General features: G+C 54.9%; 2 protein-coding genes across 6 annotated transcripts in view; one reads left to right on the top strand and one right to left on the bottom strand.

Moving 5' to 3' along the window:
• The first annotated feature begins 39 nt into the window (after positions 1-39).
• Positions 40-18,342, top strand: Slc19a1 (solute carrier family 19 member 1). Of its 2 annotated transcripts, none has more exons than XM_013113905.3 (6): positions 40-126; positions 5,854-6,080; positions 7,804-8,548; positions 8,757-8,949; positions 10,651-10,792; positions 15,495-18,342. In XM_013113905.3, exons 2-6 carry the CDS (start codon positions 5,901-5,903, stop codon positions 15,756-15,758), a joined length of 1,524 nt encoding a protein of 507 aa, XP_012969359.1. In that variant the 5' UTR covers positions 40-126; positions 5,854-5,900; the 3' UTR covers positions 15,759-18,342. The 2 variants fall into 2 exon arrangements, with proteins under 2 accessions (XP_012969359.1, XP_012969358.1); XM_013113904.3 differs by lacking the exon at positions 40-126 and adding an exon at positions 564-646.
• Col18a1 (collagen type XVIII alpha 1 chain) overlaps positions 18,323-20,256 on the bottom strand; it is a 106,436-nt gene continuing 104,502 nt past the window's right edge. For all 4 annotated transcript variants that reach the window (XM_013113903.3, XM_021227510.2, XM_013113901.2 and 1 more), the window contains one exon: positions 18,323-19,562. In XM_013113903.3, coding sequence (XP_012969357.1) covers positions 19,349-19,562 — 214 coding nt within the window. In that variant the 3' untranslated portion in view covers positions 18,323-19,348. The remainder of the gene's footprint in view (positions 19,563-20,256) is intronic.

The raw sequence follows: 20,256 nt of genomic DNA, 5'->3' as shown, positions 1-20,256 counted from the left end.
TGCAGGCCAGCAGGGCCAGGGGCGGATCCGGGGAGGGGCCTCGGTCCTAGGCCCGGCAGTTATCTCTGTGCTCTGCGCTTAATCAGACCAGGCAGTCTGCTGTGAGCCACGACCCAGTCCAGCCGGGTAAGGGGCTCCTTACAGGGCTCACGGCAGCCAGGCAGGGGCCGAAGGGTGGGATGAAGAGCAGTCGGCGGGGAGGGGGTGCGGGGAGGGCAGGGAAGGACAGTATGGAGAGGGGTGGTGTGGGGAGGGAGCACAGGAGCAAGGAGAGCGCACTCAAGAGACCGGGAGTCTAGAGATGTAGGGTCTGAGCGAACAAGCTGGCAGACGCGCCGCGTGTCGCCCGCGCCTCAGGGAAGCTCATGATCCGGACAGTGACTAACCTCAGTGTGGAGGGCGCATGCACGAGGCTTTTGTGGGATTAGCTGTGGGCGTGGCCAGGTATTTCTCCGCCCCCTAGTTGTTCCGCGGCTGCGCCCTCGACTCACCACGATGGCCACTCCTTTGGGGCGTGGTCAATCTAGGTAGCGTGGTCAATCTAGGTAGCCACGCCCCTCCATGCTGCACTTGGGCCTCCGCACGGGTTTGTGGGTGTTGTAGTGCGCGTGTGCACGAGCCAGACCGCCGCTGCTGGCTGAGCCAGGTAAGGGCCTGTTGGGTGCTTAGCTGGGGACACACATCCGTTCTATGAGTGCCTGGGGAGCAACGGGATAGTGCAAGACGCGGTTCTGGTCCTTCAGGCGTCCTGACGACGAAAGCGGAGCTCTGGCTGGGTTATACATTCCAGGGTACTAGGGGCTCCCTGGAGAAGCTGAGGAGCTCCGGGGAAGGTTTGCGGCGTGCTTAGAACCCGTGTAGTGAGTGAAAGGCGCCTGCGGGGTCCGCTGAGTGGAAGACCGGCAGAGGTCTTTGCGATGCGTAGGAGCATTTGGGTGGGTGCGGGACGCGGGCCGGTATCTGTGGGGTGCCAGAGTCCTTGTGTGAACGCCGGGCACAGGATCTCAGCGTTGCGAGCCTACGTTTTGGCGCAGTGGTCTGAGTGCTCCCTGGGAGCATGATTGCAGAACCCTCGCGAGGGTAGATTCCCCAGGCTGCCTGGTGGGACCTCTGAGCGCCATTTCTCTCCCTGTCATCCCTCTGGAACTGAGGTTTTTTTTTTTTTTTTTTTTTGCCTTCGAAGTACCTTCCTGAGGTTAGAAATCAACCATGTGCGCCTGCCCCAGCCGCCTTAGAGCACGTGTTGCCCGCAAGGAAACCCCACGCTCCACGCCTGGTACGTGGCGCGTCTCCAAGCTCCTTTGTTTAAGCTCAGAGGTTTTAGGCACGAGACAGCTCTAACAACTTCCCCTTGGAACGAGAGGTGTCTGCAACCAGACCTTTGTGTGCTTCTGGCATCTCTGTGACAGGAATGATTTCCAGGACTCAGTTCACATTCCCATCGAAAACTCCCGAAGAGTCTGGCCAACAGCCTAGGCATAAACCATATTCTTGAAACTCCTCACCCCGTGAAGGTGCCCAGCCCCAACCTGCCTGTCTTCAGTGTGCAGGTCAGAACCTATGCAGGCCATTAAGGAAGTCCTTTCGTGGTAGTGAAGATACACTAAATCCTCACAGTTGCTTGCCTGACTTTAAGGAAGTTGTGTCCTTAAGGACCCCCCCACCCCCCAGCAGCCCTCCAACTTAGCAGAGTCTCCCGTGTCCTCCAGGCCTGGGAGCCAGATGTGCCCCCAACAAGGCCCTGCCTTTACACCTGCCCACTTCTTTGAGAGGCCTGTGTTCCTGGATGGGCCAAGGAAAAGGTTGGTTCTGGGCTTCTGAGCCTGCAGCAAAGATACATTCAGTACTCAGCTTCCACAGCGGGAGGCTACAGTGCTCCTTGCCCCCCACCCCACGCCACCGTGAGCATTCCAAGATTAAACCGAACCTTCCTGTCTTAAGGCAAAAGGAAGATGCTGCTTGCTTTTGCTTTGGTTTTCGGGGTGCCGTGGAAAGAATTTTGTGAGCACTTGTGTTCCACGCCTTCCCTGCTCACTCTTCTCTCATGCAGGTGCTAGGTTGGTCAGAAAGGACTGTGAGGTGCCCCTCCCCCCACTCCCCAGCCCTCCTGGGCTGTCAAGGGTTTCTTTCAGGTGCCTGAAAGAGGTTGCAAGTTATGGTGCAACACTGCGTTCATATGGCGTATGGAGTCCAGGCTCAGCTGTGATGCCTACGCGCCATGAGCTTCTACACTCAGTTTCTTCAGCTAAGTGGGTGACAGGATCTCCCGTCTTGTCTCTCAGGATGGGTTTCGGCTGAACTGAGTTGAGCCTAGCTTTGCTAGGAAGAGCAGCTTGGGCCCTGCTGTCGAGAGGGGAGGCATTGCATTATAGCTAGACTCTATGGGGGAGTAATGTTACGTACGGTAGAGGGCCGTCTCTGCATAGGTAACACACTGGGGCTACCTTAGCTTCCCTTCCTGGAGGTGCTGAGAATCCAGGCTGAAGCCACCTTGCCCCAGGCCACAAGAGACCGTGCCAAACACGAGTTTGGGCCTGTGTGTGTTCCCATGAGTGCCGGTGTGGAAGACAGATTTTGAGTAGGCCCCTGAACTCCAGGCCACTATCCTGAATAGCAGCTTCTCTTCTGGCTGGCCTGTGCCTAGCCCAGGAGACACTGGAGCAGTCAGCTCCAGACCTAGAAGTTCTGAGAAGTGGGCTTTTCTATGTTTTCAGCCCCTAGTTCCATCCAGTGCCCTGTAGCCTGTGGGAGGGTGGCAGAGCTGGGCTTGCTTCTCTGGAACTGGGGAAGGCAGTGGCAGCTGGGGGGGGGCACAGGGCCTGGCAGCTCCTAATTCTGCCTGCTAGCATGAGGGTCACTGGGCTGACTTTGTATCGTAGGGCAGATGAGCCACCTTCGTTCAATGCCTGTCGGCAGCTCCTGGCTGAAATCAGGGAAGAGCCAGAGGATATCTTAGGAGCTTAGGGTGGGGACTAGAGATGGAGTCTATGGCTTTACCAGGAGCCCAACCCCTAGTTCCCAGTCACCAGGCAACTAGGCATTTCTTTTGAGTGGGTGTTTATGGTGGAAGGCATGAGCTGGGCAGTGGACTGTAGATTGGGAATTGGTTCCCTAGAGAATAGGAGATGCCCGTGTGTTCCTGTGAGCACACCCTTCCTTGTCAGTTATGTGGTTTGAGAATAGGAGTCCAGAGGCTTGGTGTAGTCACTAAGATTTCAGAGGTTCTCGCTGTGATGTAATCCTGTCCCCTTGAACCGATCTGACTGTGGGCTGGCTGGCTGGCTGGGTGGAGTGTTCAGAACCTCAGAGGACAAACGGAAGTCTGCTTGTGGGACCTTGGCCTCTAGAGCCACATGCCCGTCTGAGCACCGATCCGGGTAGTACCGCTCTGCCAGAAGATAACCCTAGATGTTCATGTCATAAGGGCTCCAGGAGTTCTCTGAGTGACCTTCTTCCAGCTGTGGTGGGACACCTGTTGAAGTTCTGAACCCAGATCTTCAGACAGACCCCTGGGTAGGGCCATGATGAACTCACTGTGCTGTAAAAGTGCAGTCCCCTAGGTGTGAAGGCCTCAGGAGTCTATGAGACTCTGTGTATGGGATAATATGGAGTTTTCTCTTTCCTGGTGTCCCATAACTTCTGCTGTCCCTGGATACCAAATGACACAAGTAAAGGTGCTCCCTTTACCCCTGGGGAAGACACCTTTCGGACGAGGGCCAATTCCTGGGGGATTCCTAAGCCCATACTGGGCACAGAATCCTAGACTTGGCTACATTCTTGGCCACCTCTTAGCCTGGGGGATGCTTTAGTTGGGCAAATGCAGTTGCCTGACCTGGCCAGCCCCAGTGATGTGTGTTGGGGAATGGCTTAGCTCTGCTTGCACCTCCCTCAACCTCTCTGGAGGGGTCAATGCCAAGGGCTGAGCCTCCTGGGTGCCATGACCTCCTTGGCTGTTTGTGGCTCTGAGGAAGTTTTGAAAAAGCAGGGACAAGCAGAGCAGAGGTCAGAGTCTGCCCAGCTGAGCTGCTGCAGCCTGTGTTCCTTTCTTCTCCAGCCAGGCCCCCTGCCTAGCTGCCTGTTTCCATTTAGGTCCTGTCCCAGGCCCTGTAGCTTCCGGGGCCACTCGTTGCCCCAGCATCTTCCCAGACGTTCCTGCCTTCCGGACCTCTGGAATTCTGCCCCATGGTTCACTTCTCCCCCCAGCTCCCAACAAGTAAACCCACGCACCCCTGCTTCTTTGGGGATCCAGGTACTGCCCAGCTTCTGCCTTGTCACAGAAACAGGAGTTGGGCAATCCTTACAGCTGTACAGTGTGACTCTGAAGTCCCAGTGGGACAGCATTCACCGAGGGGCCGGCCTGCAGGTCACTTGGCTTTCCTGAGCCTCTGTGTTTCATGGGAACTCAGAGGACACCCTGGGGCTCAGGGTAGGGTTCACAGGCTGAGAATATGGCTTCCCGTAGTTCTTCTTACATCTAGGGAGTTTTATTTGCCTCCTGCTCAGGGATTGGAGGGGATTTTACCCTAGTCTAGATCTGCAGCCACTTCCTGGAACAGGCTGCAGTGAGGAGCAGAGGGGACATCTGAGAGCCCGTTGTAGAGGGTCAGGCTATCAATAAATATAGTGCCTCCTCCAGCCTTCTTGGCTACTCTGCACCACACACACACACACACACACACACACACACACACACACACACACACACACACACACACACACACACACACCGCCGACCTGTCTTCGCTTCCTATATCCGATGCCCAGCCTCTACTCCAGGAGCAGGCTTTATGACAACTCCCTTTTGACTTATACCAATGCCTCATACAAAAAGCCTGAAGCACGTGAACCCATGACAGAGATGCAGCTTGGGGTCCTGATGAGTAGATGCAGCTCCTGCCTTTCTGGTAGGAAGCTGACAGTGCCCACCTGTACCAGAGCAGCCTGTGTCCAGGACACAGTCAGGGAGAGGAAAACACGCCGAGCAGGTTAGTTCTCATGCATCACAGATACGCAAGAGTGCCTTGGGCTGTATGGTGTGAGGCCAGAGGGTCAGCAAGGGGACTGGCCACCAGTGGCTGGACTTGGCCTGTCGTCATCCGAATGTCAGATGCACCCCCTCCTCAGGCTTTAGTCTCTTTCACTTTGGGAGAGAACGGTGGAGTCCCTCAGGTCAGCCCCTACTCTATCCCGTAACCTTTCACGGAGCTTGCTTTGCCTTGCCCATGGTGGCTGTCAGCTCCTGGGGGACACCTGCCTCCCCCACTGTCCCTCCTTCCAATGACAAGTGAGTGCCCTTTGGAACCGCGTTCCCCTGCTGTGGGGGGGATGTACGTCAGATCTGTGTCCTCGCTGTCACCCCCACTGACCTCCGTGTTGTGTCCTGGTGCACACCTGGTGTCCTAGCCTAGCAGAGCCTCTTCCTCTTGTCGTCTCTACACCTGGGGTACCTCTGGAGCAGTAGCTATCAATACTGGCAGAGGCTAACCCAAGACCTGTGGGTCGTCACGTTGCCAAGCCCTTAGAATGAATCTGCGGTGCTCCCACACCTGAATATTCAGTGTTATTAATTTACTTAATAAGATGATCAGTTTACAGACTTCAATTAATATTTAGGTAGGTCTAGGTGACTGAAGCTTTGGATTTTTTTTTTTTGAAGACTCCTGGAGGCTGTGCCAGCCTGGTCTGAGGGATTACGCTCCTGGTCATTCTCAGGTTGGCAGAGCAGGTTGACAGTTTGGGTGTGGAGCCAGCAGCCACCCAAGGCCAACACTGGGGTCTCAGCTGAAAGATTGGGGAGTAGAGGGTTCCTGTGGGTTCCTTTGCTAACCCCAGACTCTTGGCTTTTCCTTCCAGGTGGAGTGTCATCTTTGGTCACCAGTTCCCATGAGGAGTTGGGCAACATGGTGCCCACTGACCAGGTGGCAGAAAAGCAGGCATGCGAGGAGCCCAGGCAGGGCCATGAACTCAAGTCCTGGAGATGCCTAGTATTCTATCTCTGCTTCTTCGGCTTCATGGCTCAGTTGCGGCCTGGGGAGAGCTTCATCACACCCCACCTCCTGAACAACTTCACAATCGAGCAGGCATGTTGTTGTCAGAGGGCAGGGGAGCTGTGGTGTGGGCTGGGAGTTCTTGCCTGGCTTGACACATGGACAGCTGAGGCTGTGGGGGTTATAGGGGCCAGAGACACTGGGTTTGTTGTGAGTTTGGCCCTACCCTGCCCTGCCACCTCCTGCTATAGTGAGCATACAGAGAGGCTTGACTTGGATTGGTTAGGTTAGTCCAGCCAGAGAGCGTGTCACTGGGCTCCGTAGAGAGGAAACCTGAGCCTGCTTTGGGACTGAGGAAGGATGCAAATGAGGGCATGCTGACGCCTACTGCCAGGTGGCCCGTCCACCATCCTGGTGAGAGAGCCCATGCCCCGTCATGCCGTCATGCCCCACCTTGCTTGGCGCCTGCCCCCAGCAGAGACTTCACTGTTTATGTAAAGAGATTACTGAAGGCATTTTCTTCTTATTGAACCCTGGGGACAGAGGGTCCTATTGAAACTCTGCTAATGAGCTTAAATCCAGGCAGACGTGGAGGCGGTTTATTTTTGAACTTGCACTTCACGCTGTGTGAGATAGGGCTAGATGAAGGAGGAGGAGGGGAAGCCTCTGAGGTGTGGCTCCCCAGCTGCCTGAGGTAGTTTGAAGCTGGCCTGGGGGTGCCAGCGGTCCTTCTCAGCTTGACGCCTCCCCTGCATACTGACCCGGCGTCTGTTCTGGGTCCTTGGTCAGTGAAGTGGGGCTGGCCATGGTGGCTGCTGGTCTTTTGGGGCAATGGGTTCTTGAGGTGGCGTTCGAGTAAGGCTAGTGGTTGCTAAAGGTTGGACTGGGTTAGCATGAGCATGGATGTCAGTGGCACCTGGATCCCAGCCTCTGGGAGCCCAGGAGTGCCCATCCAGCTCCCCCATTAGCTGGATCTAAAGTGAGGTCTAAGGGGGGCCCTGCTGAAATTCATCCTGGCCTAGGAAGAGGTTCCAAGCATGTCCACCTCCCAGGGAGAGGTCAGGTAGACATCTGGGCTTCACTGGGATGGAAGCTCTCCCTGCAGAGTGTCCAGAGAGCCTAAGGCATCTGGCTTGGCCTGCCAATGCCACCAGTGGGCCCTGGCACCTCCCCAGGCAGCCATGTGGAGTCTGAGGCAATGCCTTGCAGCAGGTGGCTCCCCCATTATGTTCCCCAGCAGGAGGCAAGTGAGGGTGGCCTCCAGGAGCCGGCCTCAATGAAGGCCATGAAGGTTGGATTCTGCAGGCGGCATGCCCAGTTCTGCCTTGTAGGGTGGGGTAGAGGGGTGACCTTGTCCTCCCCCTGGCCTTACCCCCCTAATGTGTCCTGTCTAGTTTTCAGTGGTGCCTCCCCACTCCCAGACCCCTTACCATTCTCTTGCTTTCCCTTTCCCTCCCGTAAAGGATTGAAGTAATCTGTATTGGTGTCTACTGGCCATGGTGCTGTTTTCTGCTTAGGTTTTAAGAAGAGTGCAAATCAGAAAGCCTAGGTTAAAGGGATCCACATGCATTGAATGGTGGCTTCCTCCACAGTTTGCTAGATCTCTGTGGGTTGTACCTGGAGTCTGCAGTTTCTTGGGCTGCCAGACTGTCTTGGTTCCTGGACTCCCTCCAATCCTGAACACCCAGGTGTGGTCATGGAAGGTGCATTTGCGGCCATGAGGGAGATGGGCAAGGTAGATTTGGCTGGCTCGCTCTGCAGTACTCAGCGGAGCAGCCAGCGTCGCTAATGACCAGTGCTCCCTGCCTATCCACAGGTGACCAACGAGATCATTCCGGTGCTGCCCTACTCCCACCTGGCGGTGCTGGTGCCAATCTTCCTGCTCACGGACTACCTGCGCTACAAGCCGATCCTGGTCCTGCAGTGCCTGAGCTTCGTGTGCGTTTGGCTGCTGCTGCTGCTGGGCAACTCTGTGCTGCACATGCAGCTCATGGAAGTCTTCTATAGCATCACCATGGCCGCGCGCATCGCCTACTCCTCCTACATCTTCTCTCTGGTCCGCCCCTCCCGCTACCAGCGCATGGCCAGCTACTCAAGGGCAGCGGTGCTCCTGGGGGTCTTCACCAGCTCTGTGTTGGGCCAGGTGCTGTGGGAAAAAGTCTCCATCGTCACGCTCAACTACATCTCCCTGGGCTTTGTCATCTTCAGCCTGGGCCTCTCCCTCTTCCTAAAGCGCCCTAAGCACAGCCTCTTCTTCAACCGCAGTGCACTTGTGGACAGAGCCTTGCCCTGCGAGCTGGACCAGATGCACCCGGGCCCTGGCCGGCCAGAGCCTGGGAAACTAGAGCGAGTGCTGAACACTTGCAGGAACTCCTTCCTGGTGTGCATGCTAAGCGAACTGGTGGAAAATTTACGACAACCACAGCTGCGCCTCTGGTGCCTCTGGTGGGTCTTCAACTCTGCAGGCTACTACCTGATTGTCTACTATGCACACGTCTTGTGGGGAACTGGCAGAAAACTCAACTACAATGGTGCTGTAGACGCTGCCTCCACACTGCTGAGTATGCACTGGAGGCCCCTTGCCCTTCCCAGCTGGGTTGCAGCAGGCCCGTAGTCCAGCCCTATCCCCTTGCCCTGGGCTTAGACCACCAACATAGGCTGTCCTATCCTTTGCTCTATCCTGCCTTTGTTCCAGAGCCACCCTAACTAAGCCCGAATCCCTGCCCATCTCTCCCAAGCTCAGCCATGACTGATGTCTCCTACCTCCAGGCGCCATCACGTCCTTCTCTGCGGGCTTTGTGAAAATCCGCTGGGCTCGGTGGTCAAAGCTGGTCATCGCAGGTGTTATAGCCATCCAGGCTGGGCTGGTTTTCTGTATGTACTTGGTCCAGGACATCTGGGTACTCTACGTGACTTACGTGCTTTTCCGTGGGACCTACCAGTTCCTCGTGCCCATTGCCACGTGAGTAGGATGGTACAGGGAGAGGCTTCTGGAAGGTTCTGTTGGGGAGCACAAGGTAATGTGGACAGTTAGGTGGGAGGTCTGATCTGTCTAGACACTCTTTGCTGTGTCCGCTGCACGGGTCTCCCTGGGCCCCACAACTCCCATAAGGACGGAGGATCTCCTACCTCCCCCAGTTCCCTCCCATCTCTGCCAGAACTTCCTGAGCCTCTCTATAGTGTTGCCAGCCCAGAGACCACCTAAATTTGACTAGCGCCCCACAATCCTCTCTCCAGTTGTCCCTTATCCTCACCTTGGGGACCCTCCTTAAACTTTTTTTTACCGGCATCCCTCCCACCGCTTTTGGCCTGCCCCTTTCCTGGGCTTGTCCCACGTGCCCTCCCAGCCCCTCTGAACACTTTGAGAGTTTCCTGGTACTGACTGCAAGTGATCTCTCCAGATTGCATTGGCATGCGTGCTTGTCCAGGCTGGACCTCAGGGAGCACACACTGCTGTGTTTGAGGACACACTCAGCTCATACCTCGTAGGCATCAGACATCCTTACAGAGCTGTGTGTGGTGGCACACACCTCTAACCCCAGAACTCAGGGGGCAGAGGCAGGCGAGTCTCTTTGAGTTCCACACCAGCCAGATACATGGTGATACCTTGTCTAAAAGAAACACTAAATATGCTCACGTCACCAAACAGACAACACACATACACCATCCACTACATGTGTACTGACACTGTACAATCTATGTTTGCAGTATCCATGTACATGTACCGCATGCTACACACACACACACCAGATACACACAGATCTCATACACCGCATGTACTTAGCACCTGCACTGTGTGTCGCATATGAACATGTGCTCACCCCACACACAGCATTTGCCTTCTTTTGCCTCCCCCCTGCCTCTTCTGGGAAGACTTTGGCTCCTACCCCCAGGGCTGCGTCGCTGCCTCTTTCCCTACTTGGACAGCCTTCCCACATTCTCTGGCCACACAGCCACTGGCTCACTTCTCTGGGCATACTCCTGCCTCCCGAACAGAGAGCACCTTCCGGTTCCCCGTTCTCCCTCCGGGAGTCAGTCTCTCTATAAACATGTCCTGAGCCCCACTCCTGCCCTGGGGTCAGCTACTGTTGGTTGGTGGGTGTATGTAGGGAGGGGAGGGGCTGGGACCTGGGGCCAGTGCTGTGCACAGGTGGTCTGGGTTGGGGCTGGGAGAGGGGACTTTGTGGCTGTGGATGGAGAGCTTAGCTGTGAGTCTGGTAGTGGGCCAGTTTGTATGAATCCGTTGGTGTCCCTAAGTGGATGCAGGGGTCTCCCTGGCTCTGTGTTCTTTGTTCATGTGTTTGTTTATTTAGATAGGATCTCACTATGTAGACCAGACTGGCCTGAAATCACAAAGTTACCTGCTTCTGCCTCCTGTGCCAGAATGAATGACAATGAATGGCATTTGTCACCATGTCCAGTCTGACTCTGTTCTTGCCCCTGTCCTATTCAGTGAGTTTGATCACAGTATGGCTTTTTTTTTGTTTGTTTGTTTTGCTTTTCAAGACAGGGTTTCTCTGTGTAGTTCTGGCTGTCCTGGAACTCGTTCCATAGACCAGGCTGGCCTCGAACTCAGAGATCCACCGGCCTCTGCCTCTCAAGTGCTGGGATTAAAGACGTGCGCCACCACCGCCTGGCCACAGTATGTTTTTTTACCTCCCAGTTTTCAGATTGCGTCTTCCCTGTCTAAAGAGCTCTGTGCCTTGGTCTTCGGGATCAATACATTCCTTGCCACTGCACTCAAGACTGTCATCACGCTTGTGGTCTCAGACAAACGGGGTCTGGGCCTCAAAGTTGAAAACCAGGTAAGCCCCAACTTCTGTCTCATGTCTTTGGGGTAGGGAATCCCATGATGTGGTCATGGCAGATCCTCCTGGCATCCACTTTCTGTGGTCCCTTCTCAGGGAACGCAGATCCATTGTGACTAGAGTGCACAGAATGCGGCCCACACTGGAGCGGAAGTGAGACTGTTGGGACGGGCTGGCATTTCCGGGGGCACTTGCTGTGGCAAGGTTAGCCACTTTGATCTACCCATGTGTCCCTACCCTGCTCCTGTCCAGGTTGAACCTCTCGGACTTGGAGCCCCCAAGTGGCTGGGCCTCCAAGGTTGGCTGAATTGTTTGGTCATTGCTGAGGAGTCCTTATCAGACCTCGTATGTCCTTACCTGGGCCTGTGTCACAACTCCTTGCTTTTCATCTCACATGTCACAAGACCTGATGGCTTTAAGCCCAGGCTGGATGATAGCTGAGGTGTTCATATCCAGGAGGGAGCTAGGGCAGAGCGCCTTGGTTGGAGTTGACATCAGATGGCATTGGCCTACTGGCCCCTCTTGGGATGCGTTCAGTTTCCCCACCACAGCCAGCATTTTTCTTGTGTCTGAGAAAGCTGACTATCCTGTGATGGGGACATTATGATGGAGGAACCGCCCAGCTACCAAGCCAAGGGGGCTTGGGAGTCAGCACATGAGGAGGAATGGTCACCAAGCTACTTAGTGACTGCCCCAGGCTGTGTGTGGCAGTTGGTCTTCCTGGAGCCAGGTTTCCCTGGGCTGGAGGCCTGCAAGGTTGGTGTGTGTCATGGAGAAGTCCCCGCCCACCGAGGATTCCTAGTTGGCACAGCCTTGTCGCCGAGGCTCAGTGTTGAGTCTGGCTGGCCACCGAAGACATACAGATGAAGCAGATGTTCCCACATGCAGGAACAGACTGTCCCACTCGGAAGCTGGCTGGTAGGGTCTGAATAGGCCTCTGAAGTGGGGATGCCAGGGTCCTGCCACTTAAGGCTCTGACCGCCTCCAGCCCAGCGAAATCCCTCAGTGCATATCCCCTTGGGCTGGCCGCAGAACAGGCAAGTCTTGCCTGGCCCACGGAGTGGCAGATCCAGGCTGAGAAGGGTCCATAATTCCTCACTACTACCCAGCTGCTCTTGAGTTGACTCACAGAGCAGAGCGAGGTCAGCGGTGGGTTGGGCTAGGGAACAGTTCGCTGGCTTGGAAGGGCATCAGCTGCCCCTGGGGAAGACTGTCTTAGTCCTTAGAAGAGTATAGTGGCCCCTAAAGTGGACAGAGCTGTCCAGAGAAACCCCAGGGGGACCCTCATGTGGCCCAGCTATACTACACTTAATGTTATTTCTCTTTCAGTCACTGACCTCTAAGGCCACTGTGTTCCCTCTGGCTCCTTCCTTCCCCCTCCATAGCCTGCCTTTCATCCGGCCTTTGGGAACCAAATGGGTAGGGCCTGAGGGACTCCTTAGAGACTGGTGCTCCCTTGTGCTCCCCTTCTTGTTGCCTATGTCATTGTCCTTCCCCCCCAACCCCTCCCCCCCATTCCAGCTGCCTTGCAAAGGCCCCCTTGCAAATGAGCCTCAAAAGAATGAGGTAGGGGGACTCAGTAGGAAGGGGCCCTTGGTCAGTACCACTCACTGGCATAGACTATATATATATATATATATATATCAAGGGGTCCCATGAGGGATGAGGGATGAGGGGCATTCTGGCTTTAGTTCCCGCTTCATCCAGTCAAATTGTGGGGTGGGCACTGACTTTTCTGTGGCTAGTTTTCTTTCAAGCATTGCATTTCGTTCATAGTCAAGAGAGGCACAAGCTCCTGCCCTGCCCTCTCCTGCCTCACCCTGAGTTCAGAGAAGGGCCAGGGCAGGAGTCCAGGCGGTGGGAGCAGAGCCAGAGACCACTGAGAGCCAGGGTGGAACTTGGGACTGTGGCTGGGAGCCAGCCTGGCTGTTTGCTCGGTTTTTAAGTTGGGCTTTATTCCACCCCCTCTAAGAACCCATGCAGGGATTCAGGTGCCTTGTGCTCGGTTCTCCTGGTTCAGCATCATAATCAGGGTGTTGACATTCAGCCAGAATCCAGAACATTTCATCCTCCTGGGGAACCCTTCTGGTCGGTTCATCAGCCCATGCCGTGGACATAGGTGTTCTCCCGGGCGGTGGCTCCAGTCTCCTGCGTGTGTGCCCTTGGGCAGATGGCTGCTGTAACCACTGCAGGCTGTCAGTGTGCCTGGGATAGCTGCTGACCTCAGAAGTCCTATGGGCTGTGTTCAGTCCTTGGGTATTGCAAGTTCTTTCCTAGGTTTGGTGTGAATGTATAGGTTTATTTCTCTGGAATGGGGGCCCAGAAGTGGAACTGTGGGTTCCCAGTGGGGGCCATTCCCATCCCACCAGCAGGGCGTGAAAGCCATTTCCCCAAGTCTTCATCGGCACTTGATGCTACCTTCTCCTATCAGCCGTTCTCATGGGCTGTTTTAATTTGAGTTTTCTCTTGGATTCACTGGTGGAGCCAGAGTCTTAGTTTGTGCCATCTGTCTCTCTAGAAGCCAATAGCGGCTTGATGTTCGGTGACTGCATGTGTATTACATTACCAGTTACACGTAGTGTGGAGACTATGTCACCGTGACCTCTACTGTTGGCAGGCCACCTGCCCTGATGACTTGCACATGTACCTTCAGAATCACACAAGACAGCGTTAATCGGTTTCACTTTCGCCATCAACTGTACCTCAGAAAACACAAGCCAGACCTGAGGTGGATGCTAGCACTCAGAGAGCAGAAGCAGGAAGGTCATGAGTTCAAGGCCACCTGAGCTACATAGTGAGCTTGTCTTAAAAAGCAGAAGCAAGAACAAACAGGAATCGCAGCTGGGAAGGGTTTAGCTTGCTGTGGCGTCGCCTGTTTGAGCCCTTCTCTCGTCATTTCCTCTTGGTTCCACCTCCTTGGCCTGCATGTCCCCATTTCTCTTTCTCCCCTTATTTCTTCTGAGACTGACTCCCCCCCCCCCTTGTTTTGTTTGTATTGCTTGAGTATTGTTGCTGGCTTTGCTGGTGGTTGCTCTAGAGTTTTTCTCAGATGTCTTCAGTACCTGCTGACCAGCTTTAGTGTCTCCGGAGGCCTCTGTGTGAGAGCTGTAGCTCTGCTGTGGTGAGCTATAGCCAAGGTCAAAGGCCTCTTGGTGTTGTATGTTGGAGCTAAGTGATCAAAAACCTTATCTGCACAGCCCTGGCAGAGTAGGTTGGCGCCCTTTGGGTAGAGTAGTTCTGACTCCCATGGTGGCCCCCTCACTGCCCAAGGGCATAACGTCAATTCCATGCGGTTCCCTTCTAACTGCCAGGTGTGTGTGTGTCCGTGTCCGGTCATTGTGTGTGGTGTGGTGTGTCCAGTCATTGTGTGTGTGTGCATGTGTGTGTGGTGTGTCTAGTCATTGTGTGTGTGTGTGTACATGTGTGTGTGGTGTGTCCAGTCACTGTGTGTGTGTGTGTGTGTGGTGGGTCCAGTCACCCTGATGCTTGCTGCTGACTTTATGGGACAAAGGTAAGAAGGGAGTCATTACCACCCAGTGGGATTCAAGTTTCTTCCCAGGAGCCCTGCCAGCTCCGCCCGTAGGCTGTCCTTTGAGTCTGGCTTGCCTGAGGTAGGGTCAGACGCTTTCAGGGAGACAGCTGGGCTGCATATCCTTGTCCTGGTACCTGCCCTCTAGCTGGGTTCTGTCTGTGCTGGTCCTGTGGGTAGAGTGGACAGCTGAGCTGGACTTGAGTAGAGTGAGCAGCCCTCTGGACTTGTGAGCAGAGTGAGCGGCCGTGCTGGACTTGTGAGTTGTGGGTAGAGTGGACAGCTGAGCTGGACTTGTGGGTAGAGTGGACAGCTGAGCTGGACTTGTGAGTAGAGTGGACAGCTGAGCTGGACTTGTGAGTAGAGTGGACAGCTGAGCTGGACTTGTGAGTAGAGTGAGCGGACTTGTGGCTGCTTCAGTTCCGAGACCCATGAAGCAAAAAGAAATACCCAGCACCTGCCACACCATTAGTGGATCCTGAGGTCTGGCTGGCACCTCTCTCCACCTACCCCCAGTGAGTGTGCCCACAGCATCCAGGGGTTTGGCTGACACAGGCGAAGAATGGGGAAAGGATGTCAGCCCTGTCTTCCTGGGAACGGAAGTCCCTGACGAGCCACTTCTGAGTGTACTTTAATGAGATCATTTCTGAAAGGATCCCCAGAGGCTTCAGGCAACTCGCCTGCCTGCACTGGAATCACTCCAAAGTCCTCGGACCCTCGTGTACATTTGACAGTAGTCAGGTCCTCGCTGGGAGGAACATATCTGGTCCTTTGGAAGGGGCATGACCTGGCTACTCTTGGTCACTGCTGTGCAGTGCAGGTCAAGGTTATGCCCAGTCTTGACTAAGGCTGGGACCTACAAGAAGCCCTGGATCATTGTGGAGGCCTCTTGGTGACTACAGAAGTCAGTTCCATGAATTAGGGCCTGGGGACCAGTCCACACAGATGCAGACACATGCTGGGTTCTCTGGGGGATCTTTGGGGAAGCGACAGGCTTTTGTGGTTGACAGAAGGCAAGCAAGAGACCAATCACCCTGGTATTTGCCCCTGGGCCAGGCCTGTGACTCCTCCGGCCACCTGGAGGTTGAATGATGGGGAACCTCAGTAGAATTCCCTGAGTGGGGCAAGGGCAGGGTACAAAACCTTAGGTCACCAGATTCTCTCTTTCAGTTCTGCATCTACTCCGTGTACTTCATGGTTCTTTCGGGCATCTACTTTGTCAGAGCTGTGCTGGATGGTGTGAGACACTGCCGGCGTGGCCGCCACCAGCCCCTGCCCCTGCCCCAGGAGCTGAGTCCCTTGGAGACTTCTGCGCAAGTGCTGAGTGTGCAGGATGGCGGCCTAGGGGGACTACAGCCCTCAGCGCCGCAGCTGCTCTCGGAGGATGGCGTGGAGGACAGCGAGGCAAGCTTGAGAGCTGACGCCAAGGCCTGACGCATGGTGACCTTGCTGGCTTCATCCCAGTTCAGCGGGTGGATCCCCTCCCACGAGGTCTCCATCCCAAACCAGCCTGGGCCGGATGCTGCGGATAAGACTGTACTGTCTTGAGTCCCAGGGCCCAAGACGTGGGGGCCCCTGTGTTACCTTTCAGGAGACCTCAGAGTGTTCACAGGATTCACCTTAGGAGCCACCTGCTTTTAACTGAGGGACGATAGTTTGTCCCTGCTGATAGTTTCTGAGAACTCTAGACTGAGCCTGCTTCATGCTGTGGCTGTGGCCAAAGCCTGCTGGGAACTCTCAGGACAGCTGCCTGGCTTTGTGGCCCACATGCCAGGCCACTGTGAGCCCGGATTGCCTGTGGCTTGCCAAAAAGAGCCTGTGTTGGGGTCAGCTGTGCCCACCAGGCCAACCCGCTCTTAGGCCCTGAAAGCTCAGGACAAATCATGACTATCTCCAGAGCTGGTGAGGTAGACCAGACATCAGCCAAGGCACGCTGGCCCTGCAGGGTGCTGATCCTTCTGTGTGGGGGAGTTGCCTCTCCTGCCTTCTGGCTACGCTGCCACACTTCCATCATTGGAGGTGCTTGTTTGGATGGCTATCTGATCTTTTCTTTAAAAAAAAAAAACTAAAACAAAACTGACATTAGAATGAACAACTACATACGGCTTTTCTGTTGTGAGAAGCTGGAGTCAGGTGGGCACCAGGCACATTTCTGTCTGATGGAGTAGTTACAGGCCCTTTTCGCCGGCAGACTTCGGCCCAGAGTCCCCCTTGGTTCTCCCCACCATCCCTAACCAGTTAGTACTGACCTGACACACATTCAGGCAGCACAGATGTACCAGCCGTGATCGAAACCGGGGCCCTTCTAGAGGGAAATGCCTTCGGGGACTTGCACTGGAGAACCATGTTTCCCGGCTCAGCTCCTGAGAGCTACCAGAGCTGGCTGTGAAGTGAAGACTAGCTGTGGTGTGAGCACTTTTTCCGATACTGTATAAACAGACCCCGGTATGAGGGGGTTTCTCATTCCATGCTGGCCTGACCTGGTACATAAGGACTGTAGTTGATTAGCTTCAGCCAAAGCAAAGATGCACAGCAGAGACTAGGCCCTTGGTGTCCTTGAGTTGACCTCCAGCTCCAGTGCAAGATATGACACCTCTAGGTCATGCAAGTAGTGTCCTCCTGGCTGGCAAAATTGGGTAACCAGCTCCGCCGAGGACAAACGTGTTAGTCGCAGGGAAGCTACTGAGCCAACTGTGCCTCAGGGCCTACCTGAAGGTTCACTTGGGAAAAGCCATCTTGGGGACCCGGGGCTGAAGAAGAGGCTGCAAGCAGGGCTGGCCTGACACCCAGCTGGTGATGGTTAGCGAGGACACTGGCCGGCTGCATCCGTGTGTCTACACAGCACCCGGAAGCCTTACTGGGGAGGGACTTGGGGATCTTGCAGGACGTGACTGATGGACACAAGGCTTATCCTTTGCCACAGGCAGAGATTGTGGCTGCCTCTGCAATGCCAGCCCGCCCTGCAGCCATTCCTTGAGTAGCACCCAGTGCAATAACCCAGTACCTGCTGGCATTCTCCCTCAGAGCCTCTCCCAGCAAGAGCCCTCCCACAGCACCTGCCCGCCCTGGCCTGCGGCTCTGTAACCCTCACCTGGCAGCCTGTCCTGGCTGAGGACAGTCACCTCTTTTATCCTGGACCCTTCTGTCAGCCGCCAGCTGTCCTTCACTTGGCTGGAGGCCTTGGACATGGTCTTCTGTGTCAGCCTCAGCCAGGACATAATAGTGAATACAAGTGGCGGTAGGCCTGGGGCCCAGGGAACAGATCCCCTGCAAAAGTTTTGAGATGTATTTTATCCGCAGGAGTGTTAGCTTGAATGTATCATGTGTGTATCACATGTGTGCCTGGTGCCTGCGGAGGGTGTCAGACTGCCTGCAACTAGAGTTATGGATGGTTGGATACAAGTTGCTCTGTGGGTGCTGGGAACTGAACGCGGGTCCCCTGCAAGACCAGCAAGTACTCTTAATTGCTGAGCCATCTCACTAGCCTCCTCTACATGATTTTGAAGTCACCTTGTGTGTTCTGCTGGATACCAGGTAGAGGGTACTGACAACATCTGTACACATCCATACAATACATGTATGTGTATGCCTGCATACCTTGTATGTAAACACACCTGAATATGCCTTTGTATACCTCTGCACACAGACATGTCTGTGTAACTAGCAACAGCACGCATACCTCTGTGTACCATACATGCACACATTTGTGCAAGCCACATACAGTTATATGTAATTGTGCATAGCCTCTGTACACCCATCCAAACCTGTGCATACCTGACCGTGTACACCAGTTCATTCGTACATACACATGCACATCTGTGTTCACCTCTTCACATGTGTGTACAGACCTGTATCCATGGACAAATGACTACCCACGCTCACCTGTACTCCCTTTGCAGAACTCCAGCTGGGAAGTCCAGGGACAGAATCTCCCAGGTCTCATCTTGGACGGTGTGTCCTTTTCAGCACAGGGAAGGCAACTTATAAAACCAAGCATCTGTATAAAAGGTCACTTTTATTTGGTGCCTCTTTGAAATGGCTTTCATATCACACAAGAGTCACAGAACTAGCCCCGCTGGATTTGTCCGGATCCTTGGGCAGCGGAGCCTGGGGTAGGCACAGTGGCTATGATGGGCCACCCGTGGCCCTGCGCACACACGTCCCTCCATAGGACAAGTGCCTTGTGCGGCCGCTGTAGGATTCGTGGACTTCAGGTTGGTGAGCAAGCAAGGACAGGATGCTGTCAGAACCAGACTCTTGGGCTTGCTTGGGTTTGGTTTCTGCTCTGGATGGGATCTCATGGGTCACCAGGGAGGCCAGTCTGAGAGACAAGCCTGAGGGTGAGCCCCATGTCACGTCTGGCCCCCAGCAAAAGGAGCACATGGACTAAGTCTGACCACACTCCTGTTCTCTAGTGACAGGGAACAGGGTTCAGATCTGGGGTCACAGCGAGTACCGGGCTTGGAAACCTGCTCCGGGCAGGGAGTGCTGTTGCTGGAAAGTGGGGGAGGCAGAGATGGCTTCCACTCACCAGCATGGGTGGTAACTGGCCGCCTGGTGAGCAGGTGCCTGCCTGTACTGCTGGCAGTCACTGGGTGGTGAAAGAAGAGTCCCAACTGCCCTGTGCTGTCCCGGGGTCCGTCCCCAGCACTCATATGTGACTGCCTTGTGAAGGATCTGTACACAGATGCCAAGCTAGAGAAAGTCTGCAGGTCTTGGGCAACAACCCTAGGGCAGCCTCCTACTGAGACCCCGCTATGGCCTGACTTCACCATAGAGCTCCATCAAGCCTGGTGGAGGACTATGACAGACTGGCCAGTTCAAGTGGGAGAGGAAGGGCAGGAAGTCATTTTAAATGTTTAAAAAAATATATTCTTTGGCTTCCTTTTATTTCTCGAGGATTACATAAAATGTGAACTCTACAGGATTGAATCCCAGCCAGGCCCCGGGCACTGGCCACATGCTCCCTGCACTGTGTCCGGCCTTTGTGCTACCTCTGTCCACCATCCTAGCTGGCAGAGGCCCTACTTGGAGAAAGAGGTCATGAAACTATTCTCGATGCACAGGACGATGTAGGTGTTATGGCAGCTTGCTGCTTTCTGTTCCAGCAGCCTGCCTGACAGCAGGGAGGAGGCCTGACCCGTAGCCCCGGTAGCCTCCGTCCGCCATGTCTCACAGTAGCTCTCCATCAATCTGCGCCCGCTGGGGTCTGAGCCATGCCATATGCTCTTCTGAGGCCTGCAAGGCACACAGACTGTCAGCAACCTGCAGGCCTGTCCTTCCAGGTCTGCCCGCTGGGGCAGAGGACATGGGAGACCGGCCGCTATATTGGGGGACAGTGAAAGGCCCCTGTGACTTAGGTCCGTTCCCCAGATGTGTATGTTCTCTTGAAGAGGAGGGTGTTGGGGTGCAGCCGGGGCCAGGGGACCTCTGGGCTAGCCTTTCACCACTGACAAGACCCGGCTTCGGGAAGCCTTGCTTGATAAATGCTAGGAGTGAGCTCTACTGCAGGACTTAGCCACTTAGCTCATGTCCGGGCCAGGAGGGCCCTCATGAGTGCCTCTTGGGGGATGCAGATAGTCAAGGCTCAACTACTACCCAGGGACTTTAGTCTAGCTCCCCAAGCCACCTTTCAAAGAGCAGGGACATTGGAACAGGTGTCTGAGCTGCAGAGACAATGGGAATGACACCATTCTAAGGATAGCCCAGCTGTTTATCCACATTTCGGGTGCTTTCTGTGACCAAGGGCTATGCTAGGGCGCTATCTTGCAAAATCCATACTTTCCCGTGGCATTGACATGGCTGAGCACTAGAGTTAAGTAGTCACCGGTGATGAACGAATCTGCCATGGCTTTGAGGGTGTTGACAGGCTTGTGTTTGAACACACCATGACTGTCTATTCTCATGTTCTTCTAAGGTTCTGTGGTCTTCT

This window comes from Mesocricetus auratus, unplaced genomic scaffold (genome assembly GCF_017639785.1).
Source record: "Mesocricetus auratus isolate SY011 unplaced genomic scaffold, BCM_Maur_2.0 Super-Scaffold_100027, whole genome shotgun sequence".
Lineage (NCBI taxonomy): Eukaryota > Metazoa > Chordata > Mammalia > Rodentia > Cricetidae > Mesocricetus > Mesocricetus auratus.
The sequence above is the reverse complement of the archived record's forward strand: the minus strand, read 5'-3'. Positions and strand labels throughout refer to the sequence as shown.